The sequence below is a fragment of the Trachemys scripta genome, chromosome 2, assembly GCF_013100865.1.
Source record: "Trachemys scripta elegans isolate TJP31775 chromosome 2, CAS_Tse_1.0, whole genome shotgun sequence".
Taxonomy (NCBI): domain Eukaryota; kingdom Metazoa; phylum Chordata; order Testudines; family Emydidae; genus Trachemys; species Trachemys scripta.
In genome coordinates this window covers 225,484,552-225,498,704 of record NC_048299.1, presented here as the reverse complement: position 1 = coordinate 225,498,704, position 14,153 = coordinate 225,484,552, and the positions used below count along the sequence as shown (strand labels likewise).

Genomic DNA, 14,153 nt, shown 5'->3' with positions numbered 1-14,153 from the left:
GGTTTAAACTGGACAGAGTCAAGGGAGTGGGTGTGGGGTGGGGGTGAGGGAGGTATACGATTGCTGGGAAAGGGTCTCAGACGTCCTGCTCTTATTGTTCAGGAGCGGAGAGGGAGCTTGGCAACAGAGCCCTTCATGTCCTTTTCTAGCCTCAGGTCGGGGAGCTGCCGTTGGGAGCTAGTTCCGGGCAAAGCAGGACAAAAGCAGCTCGCTGACCTTCTGCTTGATCTCTCTGCATTACAGATTGGCAGATTTGCCATCAGGAGGTTTTAAACAGGATTCCGTGCCGACAGCCTCCCCGCTGCAGCCTGCGGATAGGAAGAGGCAAAGATGCAGATGACCAAGGGCTCTCCCTTGCCCAGGCTGGGCTGTACCTTGCACCCTGGCACTTTTTCATTGTTAAACGTGGCGAATTAATCCACGTGGGAAATGTTCCAGCAGAAGGCTAGAGGCACCATCCAAGCTGTTCATAGCTCGGCTGCTAGGACGTCTCCCTAAGAAGCGCTAAGAAGGATGGAGCCACAAAGGACACCGCTAGACACGTGCTCTTATACACTGATATGTGCCATGGTTAGTTGTGTGTTGGAGTTGGGGAAGTAAATCCACAGAGAATATGTTACACTTCCTTGGGTTTACATGATGAAATGGCAACGGAGGTTCTAACTGAACAATACAATGTGTCCGATGTTTGTTTGTTTTTTAACTTAACGCAAAACAGAGTTGCTGCCAGCATGGCGTTGCCGGCGATAAAGCAGCAGCACCCATTCTCCCCCAGAGAACAGCAGCCGGAGGATCAAGCGGAGAGCTTCAGGTCCAGAAGTTTGCCAGCTCTGAACAGGTCTGCTCCTCGGATTACCACAACACAAAGCACCCTCCTTGAGACAAAACGAAGTTTCTTGCACAGTTTCCAAGAGAGGTCTGACCTGAGATGTGGCCTTGACACCGACAAATCAGCTCACAGTAACGGTGCTGCTGCTGCTGCTTCTGGGACTGTGTTTTCTTTCACAGCCTCCAGCTTCTCAGGGGTTGGGAGTTTCACTGAGAGGACAGACTGTAATAACTTTGCTGGCACAAGCAAAGGTGTTTCCCCAGCTTCCACGTTGCTAGCTCTCCCAGGTAGAAAGTGTCTCAGCGTGGTGTTGACAGATTCCCGTTTCTTCTTGGTGTGCATGTGCTTTCTGACCTTCATTCAGTCCTTAATGGTCTCTGGGTATCTGAGCAGTGTTATTACCACCATTGAGAGGAGGTACAGTTTGAAAAGCTCTGAGTCTGGGCTGCTGGTCAGCTGTTTTGATATTGGTAGTCTGGTGATCGTGGTGTTCATCAGTTACTTTGGGGGGCGTGGACGGAGGCCACTCTGGCTTGCTGTAGGTGGGTTTTTCATTGCTCTTGGGGCTGCACTTTTTTCTTTACCTCATTTCATCTCTCCACCATATCAGATCCAAGAATTGAACTCTTCCCTCTCTAACGAGGGCTTGTGCGTGACTGGCAATAATACCGCCAAAGACCATTTGGAGTCACCAGCCTGTGTCAAGGACTCAGGCGGAAATGATCACTCCCTCTATGTAGCTTTATTCATTTGTGCCCAAATTCTCATTGGCATGGGCTCCACACCAATCTATACCTTGGGACCAACCTACTTAGATGACAATGTCAAGAAAGAAAATGCATCACTGTACCTAGGTAAGGCATCTTAGTAAAAATAACTGTAAGCTTTTTAAAGGGACACCATTGGCTCAAAATCTAATCCTTTTCAAAACATGAATTAAAGTTAGTTCCAGGTATTATACCTGCCCTGAGTTTCCCTGCTACTTTTTGTAGTGTAATAGTGACGTTTTTTAATGTATTTTTTCTCTCCCCTGCTGTATTGACCAATTCTCTTATATATAATCAGTTAGTGTCACCTGTTTTTGAGAAACCATGACACTGACTACACACACATGGTCTCAAATGTACAGCGGGTCTTTTTCTCTAATCTTTGTCAGTTATAGTAATTTTTGGGATTACAAATAACAATAGTCGGTAACAGTTTTTCAGAAATAAATGTTATTTTACAGTTTACAATGTTCCGTAAGAGCTCTTTGATAGTAATGAAGCCTTGTATTTCAAAACTTCAGCTAACCTATCTTTACCATAGAGTCATAACATTTTGTGGAAGAGCTGTCATATTTGAATAACATACTTTATTTTCCTAATATTTATTTATCCTTGTTTAGAAATGTGTTTTGGCATTCATCACTAAATCATCTGAAAACTTTACGTAATTTAAAAAACATTAATAAAATAATGGGAAATAATCAACCTCCATGGAAAAGTCACAAAATTAAACAACCCCCCCCAATCTCAACTGTTAAATTGATCCTTAAATCAATCAAAAACTTGACCAGAAATGCATGTCAGGCTGTGTCCTGAAGTTCTCCAACCTTAGATTTTGGTGGACAGCTGGTAGGGAGGCATTGGGTCACCCCCAGAGAACAACCAGCACCTGGCCTTTGCTAGTTTAATTCTGAGATAGCGAGAGTGACCCAGTGGATAGTAATTCCAATGATGGAAGACAGGTGATCGTTCAGATAATTGAGTCACAGACCAGTTAGGCTTTTAGAGATCATGACTAGCACTCCCACTGTGCTTATGGGGGGAAGCAGTGCACTGGTTTTCAAGTTTACAGTAGTATTTTGTGTTATCCTGTATGAAATGAAGCTTGCTTACATTGTACTGTATTATTTTAAAGGAAAGCAGAGGGTCTGTGAGTGATTGAGAGGACTACTAAATGGTTTTGGATGCTCATCATTACTGTTTTTGTAGAGTTGTTATTATTGACCTGAAGTTAAATTATTTTTCCTTCACGTTAACCTTAAAAGCAGTAGTTCCATGGAAAATGGGCATTCATGAATGAAACATGCCTAATGAAGTGAGAAGGTATGCATGTAAGTACTGTATTCAGCAGAAATATTAGATCACATGGGGAAGGCCCCAGGATCACTATTTTTGTTCCTTTTGACCTATTCATCAGCAATTTGATTGTGCCCTGAACCATTTTTAAGCTAGTTCTCTAGGCAGTGTCTTTACAAAACCCAAGGCATTTTGGGCAGTGCTGGTTTTCAAAAAAGACCTAGTATGTTTTATCAGTCACAAATCATCATAGTGAAATATTGAGTAGACAACAGAGTACCTTCCCTTTCCCTCCTCCCCTCTGGTTTAAGTGGTGTTGATGTGGAAATGCACAGTAGCATGGAGTGAGCTTTCTTGGTGTTTGGAAGCGAGGTGAGCAGTCAGGTCAGGATTAGTAACTATAGCTTGTAGTGGCAGAGAAAGGGATTTGAAACTTTCACGGAAAGGAGAGAGATTTCTGTGTCAAACAAAAAAGCAGAAGGACAGTCTTTGAGTCCTGGGTGAAGAGGGAAGCAAGATCAGGGTTCTGAAATTATGTGTTAGTAGTGAAAGTGTTCTGTTTGCCCAAGTGCTCTGAGTGGAGGATATTGAAATAAAAGAAAATACAAAGAAAATCAAAGTTTTTTTTTTTTTTTTTAAATGGAGATATCCCATCTCCTAGAACTGGAAGGGACCTTGAAAGGTCATTGAGTCCAGCCCCCTGCCTTCACTAGCAGGACCAAGTACAGATTTTGCCCCAGATCCCTAAGTGGCCCCCTCAAGGATTGAGCTCACAACCCTGGGTTTAGCAGGCCAATGCTCAAACCACTGAGCTATCTCCCCCCCTGTGTCTTTTAAAAGACTGCCTTTTAAATTAACAAAGCAAAAGGGAGTTGGAGATGTATGAAGAAATGGATGTGAGCCTGGAGTTATGGGATTGATTTTGCTCTGACTTACCCTGATTGCAACATTATTGGCTTCAGATTCTTTGCTACGGATGCACAACTCATAAAAAGATGTTTTATTTAGATGCTTAAATTTGAATTTAGGTGTCTAACTTTAGGCACCCACATTTGAACAATTTAGCCAATGCATCCATCAGTATAGGGATTATGGGGAGAAAAATTTCAGTGAATACAATAAAAACACCTCTAAAATTGCTAAAATAGCTTTGGTGTGTTTGTGTGTGTGTGTGTGTGTGTGTGTGTGTGTATATATATATATATATATATATATATATAAAAAAATCACAGCTGTATATAGTCCAATATCTCAGGACTTACAAGGCTATAAGCAAGTGTTGTTTTCCATTGGAAATCTGGGTATTGCCTCTCTTCAACAGTGTAAAACTCTGTGGGATTGAGTAATATATTGGACTTTTAAAACTGCCACTTGTTCAGGACTTTGAATGTTGCACATTTGGGACTTAGATCAGTGATATTATGTGGGTAAATGTGATATTATATTTCATCTTTTGGGAAAAAAGAAAACATTTATCTATTGATTTAAACAAATAAGGCTATTTGAGACTTGCTCAGAGGTTTGAACTCTTAGAAGTCCTGATGATGAGATGGATTAATGGGCAGAAAGCAGGCAAGGTAGCTGATGATGAAGAATAAATGCATTTATCAAATGGCTCTGTAATTTAGTCACGTGGGTATTACCCCCACATCTGTGGTATGTAATATTCAATTTTCAATTCAGTGAGGGGTCATGGGTGCTGAGAGATGTTCTGAAGAGAAAAAACAATGAGCTGATGCTTAGTAAAGTATATCTCAGTGAGGAGAGTGGTTTTTTTTTTTTAATATCTTTCATATTTCAAAATATAAAGACATTGACATAGATAATTTAACTTGTACTCTTCTGAGTATTTTACTCAGAAAAATATTCTTAATTGAGACTTTTTGTTTACAACCATACAACTTTAAAAAAGTTCTGCAAAACCTTAGATCTTAAAACTCTTACAACCCTTTAAGGCTCACCCATTTTTACATTAATTGTAATTCTGTAAAGTCCCTGAAGATCACTAATCCTGATTCTACGAAAACTCACCTTATGTGACTGTGGAAGCTATTTTATTTATTTTCTAAATTAATCCAGCTCACGGGTTGAGTGGCAATAGCATATCCTCTTAAGCGTAGGCATGCAAGCTCGGGGTGGACAGCTGTTTTAACATTCCTGGCTGGAAGTCCTGCTCTCAGAAAACACATTTGATGCTTATACATAGTCTCTTGGCTGCCTACACTTCAGCCCATCTGTCAGGATGGCACTGTGCCAATTTACAAGGCGGTATGTCATTTTTATTAAGACAAAGGTGCCAAGCAGTGATGTGTGTACTTGGGCAGTTTGCACAGTGCTGTAAATACTCTTTTCTTTCATTTTTTTTAAAAAAAAGTTTATTTTCTGTAACAGCAATGCTGCATTGATTCCACATGCTCCTTTACACCTGTTGACCCTTTTGTGCCAACATATGAATAGTGAGAAAGTGTAAGATGTGAAATTTGGAGGCCTTCATGTCTTTGAAAAAGTCACTGTCATGGCAGGCACCTGAGAAATAGAAGAAGATGCAAAGTAGCAGAATCCAAGACAGAAGCAGGCAATCACTGGGTTATTTGTATTCAGATTTCAGAGTGGTAGCTATGTTAGTCTGTATCAGCAAAAACAACGAGGAGTCCTTGTGGCACTTTAGAGACTAACAAATTTATTTGGGCATAAGCAAATAAATTTGTTAGTCTCTAAGGTGCCACAAGGACTCCTCGTTATTTTTATTCAGTACTCTATTCTCTTCCTTGTAGGTTTTGTTACTATGAGACATGTCTGCTTTCAATGGTCTGATGTATGCAAATTATCCAGTAGTGGCCAATTTCTATTCGCATTTATATCAGTGGCAAACTCCCATAGATCTCAATGGGAACTGGATTGGATCTTAACTTCTTTTTTTCTTTTTCTTTTTTTGTGTGTGTACTCTTGGCACAGTTCCTGCAAACTGACAAATTCTAAAACTGACTTACACCTTGAGGAATTCTAACGATCCAGTGAAGGAGTACTTGGATGGCTTAACGAACCATGATTTGTGCACGCACTTGTGGCTCTTGATTATAATTTATCGCCTGAAAAGATGAGATCTTGAGCATTTGATGGGGAGAGTGTTATTAGGCACTTCAGTTGTAGAATAACTTTTGTAAAGCAGGCAACACACTATATAAAAAGAAATTGTTCATTTACACATTAAAGTATATAATATATTTACTTTGTGAGTTTCTGTATGTGTGGAAAGCTATTTTCAGTTTTTATTAAAAAAGCATTACATTAACACAGTATTTTGATAGAAGTTAAGGTTCTTTACTAAAATGACTACAGAATGAATTAGCCTTTGTATGAGACATATTACATTTTTAGATTCCAGAATGTTTTAGACTGATTATGATGGAGTATGAGGAAAAATGCATAAAACAGTTTAATTTTAGTATAGGGTAACCTCAGTTTTCAGAACATAATTACTGTTTCTGCAAGGATAAAGCGTTATGGGTGACTATCTGGAAAATTGGATAAAGCCTGTGTAAATGCACTTGATACAAATAGCTGGGATGGGAGCCAAAGGAACTTATCCTTTCCCAAGCTGTAGGGAAATAATATCTGACTGATTTTAAAAAAAGTTTGATTCCTGCCTTAGTTTCATAATGAATCTCTGGATTCACAATGTCAGCTCGGCCATCTTAATACTCTCATTTTACTTTGAAATCTTTGACCTATCAGTGTTTCATAGTTAACTATTGTATGTGCCCATCATATATTTTTCATTAAATGCATAAAAGTACTCTCCGTAAGATCTCTAGTTATATTTGCAAGCAGATTCATTTCCACGGGTACAGGAAAAGAGTGCAAATAGCTGCACCTGCACCAGCACCACCACTGCCCTGCTCTTCTAATAGTTCCACTGGTGGAGGGCAGCTGTAAATCGAATCTGGGCTTCAGTGGACCAATCCACTGTTAGAAGCTCCCCAGGGTAAGTGCTGAATCAGCACATCTCTTGAATGGCCTGATTCTGCTCCACTCACGTTTGAGCCTATGCCATCAGAGTTCAGGCAGCTTATGCCACTAGAGGATGGGATCTGGAGCTTGGCATTTGGCCCTTCATGTGCTGCTATTTATTTATTTATTTGTATTACCATAGCTTATATGAACCCTAGTTATGGACCAGGAGCCCATTGTGCTAGATGCTGTACAAACGCATAACAAAGGGACAGTCCCCCGTCTCCCACCCAAGGAGCTTACAATCTAATAAGACAACTGACAACAGGTGGATATAGACAGATGGGAGAGTTCAAGGAAACGAGACAGTATTGGTCAGCATGACAAGCAGTGGTCTCTGCATGCCAGCAGCTTAGCTGTTGTCGAGGTTTTTGTAGGCATCACGGCAAAGAAGGGTTTTGAGGAGGGATTTGAAGGTGGATAATGAGGTAGCTTTGTGGGAAGCACCTCCCAAATGTGTAGGGAAGCACGGGAGAAAGCATGAAAGTGCTTGTTTGAAAATTTTAACTAGTGGACAGTGGGGACTGACATGGTGCCTGATCAGAGGTGAGCATCGACAGCTCAGTAGTGAATGAGAGACGATAGGTACTGTACTGTGGGGAGAGGCTGAGAAAGGCCTTGAAAGTGAATATGAGAAGCTAGTGTTTGATGCAATAGAGAAGAGGAACTAGTGGAGGGATTCAAAGAGAGGGTGATGTGGTCAAAGCAGCGGTCTAGGAAAATCATTTTAGCAGCAGCATTCTGAATGGGTATGAGCGGGGTAAGATTGCATCTGTCATGTCCAGAGAGAAGTGTGTGAAGTAATGGAGGTGTGAGGTGATGAGAGTTTAGGTGAGAGTTTTAGCTGTGTGGATTTGAAAGGCAGTATCTTAAAGATGTTATGCAGAATAAATCCGCAAGATTTAGATGCAATGTGGATGTGAGGACCTAGAACAGGGATCTCAAACACACGGCCAGCCTGCGGAGTTATTTCCTGTGGCCTGCCAAGCTCCCCTCCCCGCCCTTCCCCCTCCCTGAGCACGCTGCATGCCCGCTCCTCCACCTACCTCCCAGAGCTTCCCACCACCAAACAGCTGTTTGGTGGCACTTAGGACTTTCCAGGAAGGAGAGGGGGGAGGAGCGGGGACGTGGCGCTGCTCAGGAGAGGAGGCGAGGCCGGGGCAGGGATTTGGGGAAGGGGTTGGAATGGGGGTGGGGAAGGGGTGGGAAGAAGTGGGGCAGGGGCGAGGCCTCATGGAAGGGGTGGAGTGGGGTTTTTGGCAGGCACAAATCAACACAGCTTCCCATTACAACACACTTTTGCTCACCCTCACTCATACTTGGCCACTCAAGTTTATGGTAAGTGGCAAGTCCTTTGCTAGTAAGCATATATTGGGCTACTGTGAAAACGCAATAAAAGTCAGTAGAAAAATCACTGTAAGATGCTATACAATTTAAGGGTGTAGAAAAAAGGTATATACACCTCTACCTCGATATAACGCTGTCCTTGGGAGCCAAAAAATCTTACCGTGTTATAGGTGAAACCGCGTTATATCGAACTTGCTTTGATCCACCGGAGTGCGCAGCCCCGCCGCTCCCAGAGCACTCCTTTACCGCGTTATATCCGAATTCGTGTTATATCGTGTCGCATTATGTCGGGGTAGAGGTGTATTATATGAGAAACAGTACATGACCCTGTAATTAAAAGATTACATGATAACACATAGTCTCAAAGGGGCAGAGAAAAAGTTGTGTGTGCAACCCTACTTTTGGCACGTGTGCTTAACTGTGCAGTCTTAACATTCTCTTAGTGTAGTTTTTTTGTATGGAATGTGGTACAGTTTGCAAGCAACACTGAGACTGGTTTCATCTCAGGATATCGAACCTAATATTGATGCTCTGGTTGATGCAAAACGCTGCCAGCTAAGTGGCCAAAAATGAAATGACTGTCAAAATTAGCACTGACTTTTCGCATTACAGTTTTAAAAAAGTTAATATAGTACATTGACTTTTAGTGGCATACTACTGACTTTTTTTTCATTTTTGACTACTTTTGTATCATTCTATGAAAAGGTTTCAGTGATGCATCTTACAGTGATTTTTCTACTGACTTTTTTTCATTTTTGACTACTTTTGTATCATTCTATGAAAAGGTTTCAGTGATGCGGCCCTCAGGCCAATGTACTAGTCCTCATGTAGCCCTCGTGGTGATTTGAGTTTGAGATCCCTGACCTAGAGGGAGTTTGCTGTGGTTCCTGAGAATCTTAAAGAGACCAGATCAACTTTATCATTGCACAAGGTGGACAGTGCTCAGTCAATGAGACAGCTGTTCAGTATTTCTTGTTATCTTCACCATTCAGTGTGTGACACTATACTTCATTCGCTGAACACCATCTTTCTAAACCTTGCTTTGAATATAGAATTATTGATTTCCTATGGATTTTAATAGCACTTATCACTGTAGTATCTGAGCCTCACAAACCTTAATAAAGTTATTTTTGCAACATTTCTGTGAGGCAGGGAGGGATTTCACATGCTGGAAATGAAGGCATAAGGAGATTAAGGCAATAACTTGGAAAAGTGCCCACCAATTTTGGGTGACTCAATGATTTGGGTGCCTAATTTAACAACCCTATGACCTGAACTTTCAAAGCACCTAGCATGTTTATGGCAAGTTTGATGTTCATTCACAATCAAATGAAGTAGGAGGTGCTACATACAACAGCCTTACTTACTACACAATTCTGATTTATTCCTTGAAACCATCTTTCTTGTGGACTGAATGTTGCAGGGGTTCTGTTGGGGAAAAAAAAAGTATGTGCTCATGTAATTAACGATTGTATCGTAATGCATGTGTACAAGAAACCAAATTAAGTTTGCATGGGCAGCTCTAATTCTGACATTTTTTGACTTCTGAGTGCTTGATTTCACAACCTGAGTAACGTTATTTTAACCTGATTTTTTTAATGTAAATTCCTAGGTTAAAAAATAAAACAATTCTACAGTGTACAACTTTGTCTCCCCTCCCTACGTCCCTACAGACCAGGGGTGGTCAACCTGAGCCTGAGAAGGAGCCAGAATTTACCAATGTACTTTGCCAAAGAGCTATAATAATACATTAGGAGCCCCCCCACCATCAGCTCCCTTCCTCCTCTCAGCGCCTCCTGCCCACCGGCAGCCCCGCCGATGAGCGCCTCCCAATCAGCTGTTTTGTGGTGTGCAAGAGGCTGGGGGGGGGTGAGGGAAGGGGTTGAGTGCGGGCAGGACCTGTGCAGAGCCAGGGGTTGAGCAGCGAGTACCCCCTGGCACATTGGAAAGTTGGCGCCTGTAGTGCCAGCCCTGGAGTCAGTGCCCATACAAGGAGCCGCATATTAACTTCTAAAGAGACGCATGTGGCTCCGGAGCCACAGGTTGGCCATCCCTAATATAGACCCTCAGCAGTGTAGCACAGACCTCTACCAAAATGATCTAAAGGGGTAACATCAAAGCTGGCAGCAGGCTGTTATCCTCTATGGACCACCCACTGGAGGGCGATATGTAATGCACTGAAACAGAGGGCTACGTATGCAGGAGTAACCCCGTTTTACAGAGACCATCACTGAGTACTTAGGCCCACTGCATCCCAGAAAGACTCTACAAAATCTAACTGTCTGGAGACTTGGGTTTGCTCTACTGGAGAGTTGGGTTCTGTTCCCAGCATGTGCAGCCTCTCTGGGGTATTCAGTAGTAAGGGTTGTGAATACACAGAGTAATTAATGTTAATCATGAGATGTAAGATTTATATTCATGACCCTCTGCTTCCTAGACCAGTGCAAATTCTTAAGCAAAAGGGCTTTTGTTAAGAATAGCTATCCAATTTGTTTAGTCCCACCTGAAGGTTTAGTTATATAGTTATATACTCAGCTGTGGGACATTGGGTGGTGCATATATATAGGGCTGTCCTTAGGCATATGCAGCATTTGCGGTTGCGTAGGGCACCAGAAAATTTGGGGCACCACAGAGACCAGGGATGGCCTTTTTGGGGTGGGTGGCCAGGGCGGGTGCCCAGGGTGGCCCGCCAAAGAGGGGGCTGTGCGCTGGCCAGGCCCGATGCTCCATGCGCACCGCAGCCAGGTGGCCATGGTGCTGGTTCCTCTTCGGTCCAGCCCTCCCTCTCCCCCCCCGGCTGCTCTCAGCTGGCCGGCCCAGGGCTTCCTTCTCCCCCCCGCCTGCCTGCCCACTTGCTCCTCTGGGCCAGCCGCCCGCCAGCTGAGGGCTCCTGCCAGTGACGGGGGCAGGGAGGAGCTCTCAGTCACTGAGGCTCTGCTCAGGCCCTACCTCCTCCCCCCAGAGGCTCATACCACTTAGTGGGGTGAAGGAGGGAGGCTCAGCGGCAGGCCCAGGAGTTTCCGGTTGCTGTGCTGCCACACGCCGCGGACAGCTGGGCTTCTCTGTGGCACGGCCCCGCCTCCTCCCTGTGCTCTGGCGCCCTTGCCGGGCCTGGGGCAGCACAGGTAGGAGGGTGCTGCACATACAGCTCCTCTGCCCGGTATGCCTGCCTTGGCCCTGCCATTATTTGAATGCGGAGGCCGGGGAGTGTGGGCAGGGCTGTCCTTAGGCATACGCAGCTGTGTAGAGCACCAGAAAATTTGGGGCACCTCCGGAAGCAGGGATGGCTTTTTTGGGGTGCGCGGATTCTTTCCCTTCTGAATCATTAAGTTGTCCTCTACATAATATAACAGTCTTTTGGATGATCCATAGCTGTATTTGTTACTCAATCAATATCTTGGTAGTTATGAGTAAAATATTCGGTTATTTCTTACACCTCATTAGTTGGCCCCAACATTTGTCATTCATGCTAGGCAACACATATCCACTTTGTTGATAATTCATTTAATCTTTACCTAGTGTTTCTGACAGATAGTGCCTCCCTCTACATCTTCTTTCCTTTGTGTGTCTCTCCTGTAATTCATATTCATCAGTGTCCACATCCCATTTATGGAAAGCATCTTACCGAGTTTCAGCTAAACCCGTTCAGTCATACTCTTAGTTATTATTACTTCTGGCTCCCCTTGTAATTTCCCATATACCTCACACCTGTGTAAAGGCGCTTAAGTTCCCTCTTCCAAAAATTCCCTGTTTGTTTCAGAGCACTTTAGTCTTTATTATTTGTACTGGAAATACAGGTCATATTTTTTGGGGTGTGTGGGAGGGATTTAAATAGGCAGGAAGGTAGAAGGAGAGCTATCTTAAAGCCTCCCTGTTTTGAACCCAGGAAGTTTAATTACATATAATATAATCCAAACATAGAGAAAGCTCTTTGGCTGGATTGTGAGTTCCCTGGGGCAGGGACAGTTCTCTTATTTCTTGTTTGTACAGAACCTAGCACTATGGAGCCCTGACTGTTGATTGGGGCCCTAGGCACTACTGTATTAATAAATAATATTCTGGAATGCATTCTAATACTTACTGTTCTAACATTAAAAATCTCTTCTCTCTACATTATGGCACATCTGTTAGTGGGGATCCAGCATCCATCGTCTTCTACTAGCTTAATTTTCATTTCACGTTTGAAGTGGGCTCACCAAAGCAAAAGCAGGCATCCCCTGCTAACTTCAGAACTAGGGTTGCCAACTTTCTGACTGCAGAAAATCGAACACCCTTGCCATGCCCCTGCCCTGCCACTTCTCTGAGGCCCCGCCCTCATTCACTCTATCCCCCCTCCCTCTTTTACTTGCTCTCCCCCACCCTCACTCATTTTTGCTGGGGCAGGGGGTTGGGGTTCGTGAGGGCTCCAGCTGGGGCTGTGGGCTCTGGGATGGGGACGAAGATGAGGGGTTTGGGGTTCGGGGGCATTGGGGAGGGGGCTCAGGGCTGGGGCAGGGGGTTGGGTGCAGGGGCGTTGAGGGCTCTGGCTGGGGGTGCAGGCTCTGGTCTGGGGCCAGGGCTGAGGGATTCGGAGTGCAGGAGGGAGTGCAGGGTGCGGGCTCTGAGAAGGAGGTTGGGTGCCTGGAGGGGGCTCAGGGCTGGGGCAGGGGGTTGGGGTATGGGAGGGGGTTCAGAATACAGGCTCTGGGCAGTGCTTACTTAAGGCGGCTCCCGGAAGCGGCCAGCATGTCCCTGCGGCCATTAGGTGCAGGGGCTGCCAGGGTGGCTCCGCACACTGCCCTTGCCTGCAGGCGCTGCCTTGCAGCTCCCATTGGTTGCATTTCCCGGCCAATGGGAGCTGTGGAGCTGGTGCTTGGGGTGAGGGCAGCTCGCAGAGCCTCCCTGGCTGCCCCTGTGCTTAGGGGCCCCAGGGACGTGCTGGCCGCTTCCGGGGTCTGCGGGGAGCCAGGACAGGCAGGGAGCCTGTCTTAGCCCTGCTGTGCTGCCAACTGGACTTCTAATGGCCTGGTCAGCGGTGCTGAGCGGAGCTGCCAGGGTCCCTTTTCGACTGGGCATTTGCCTATTCACAACTGGTAGTTGGATCCAGACTGGGTGGTTTATGAGCGCTCATACCTGCAAATTAAAGTTTCAAGGAGTAAGTCTTGTATGTAGCCAGGAATAATGCCACCAAGGACTTTAAAAAAACAGTAGTGGCAAAGTAAAGCTAATACTCGCTATTTTATGGACATTCAATGTAAAAAATGCAGAACCAGTATACTGGTTAGTTTTGATCTAGTACAGGGGTCGACAACCTTTCAAAAGTGGTGTGCCGAGTCTTCATTTATTCACTTTAATTTAAGGTTTCGCATGCCAGTAATACATTTTTAACCTTTTTAGAAGGTCTCTTTCTATAATATATAACTAAATTATTGTTGTATGTAAAGTAAATAAGGTTTCAAAATGTTTAAGAAGTTTAATTTAAAATTAAATTAAAATGCAGAGCCCCACAGACTGGTGAGCAGGATCTGGGTAGTGTGAGTACCACTGAAAATCAGCTCGCATGCCGCCTACCCCTGATCTAGAATGAGCTTGGGGAACTTGGTTTTATCTGGGCATTATCATTATTCCTTCTCTTTTTAGATCTGATCAACTTCTCTTTCACCCTATTTCTGTTTAGATTAATATTTGAAAACTGGAGCTCCACGCGAGTCAGTTTGTGAGGTACATTAGTGTAGCTGAGATAGAGGAGATGGTGAAATAACTCTCAAGGGAATGGGGGGTGGTTGCTAAACTGATACACTCTAGTGGAATAGAGTAAGCAAGGGCTCTACAAGGGATCCAGTCAAAGATGTAAAGCAACCATAAACACATGAAAAGACCTAGGTTTACAATTTATGATTAAAACTCTACTATCTATACAATAT

At 44.0% G+C, this 14,153-nt stretch overlaps 1 protein-coding gene across 2 annotated transcripts in view; it reads left to right on the top strand.

Moving 5' to 3' along the window:
* Positions 1 to 14,153, top strand: part of SLCO5A1 (solute carrier organic anion transporter family member 5A1) — a 127,957-nt gene that overhangs the window by 1,428 nt on the left and 112,376 nt on the right. For both annotated transcript variants that reach the window (XM_034763065.1, XM_034763067.1), the window contains exon 2: positions 244 to 1,683. In XM_034763065.1, coding sequence (XP_034618956.1) covers positions 645 to 1,683 — 1,039 coding nt within the window. In that variant the 5' untranslated portion in view covers positions 244 to 644. The remainder of the gene's footprint in view (positions 1 to 243; positions 1,684 to 14,153) is intronic.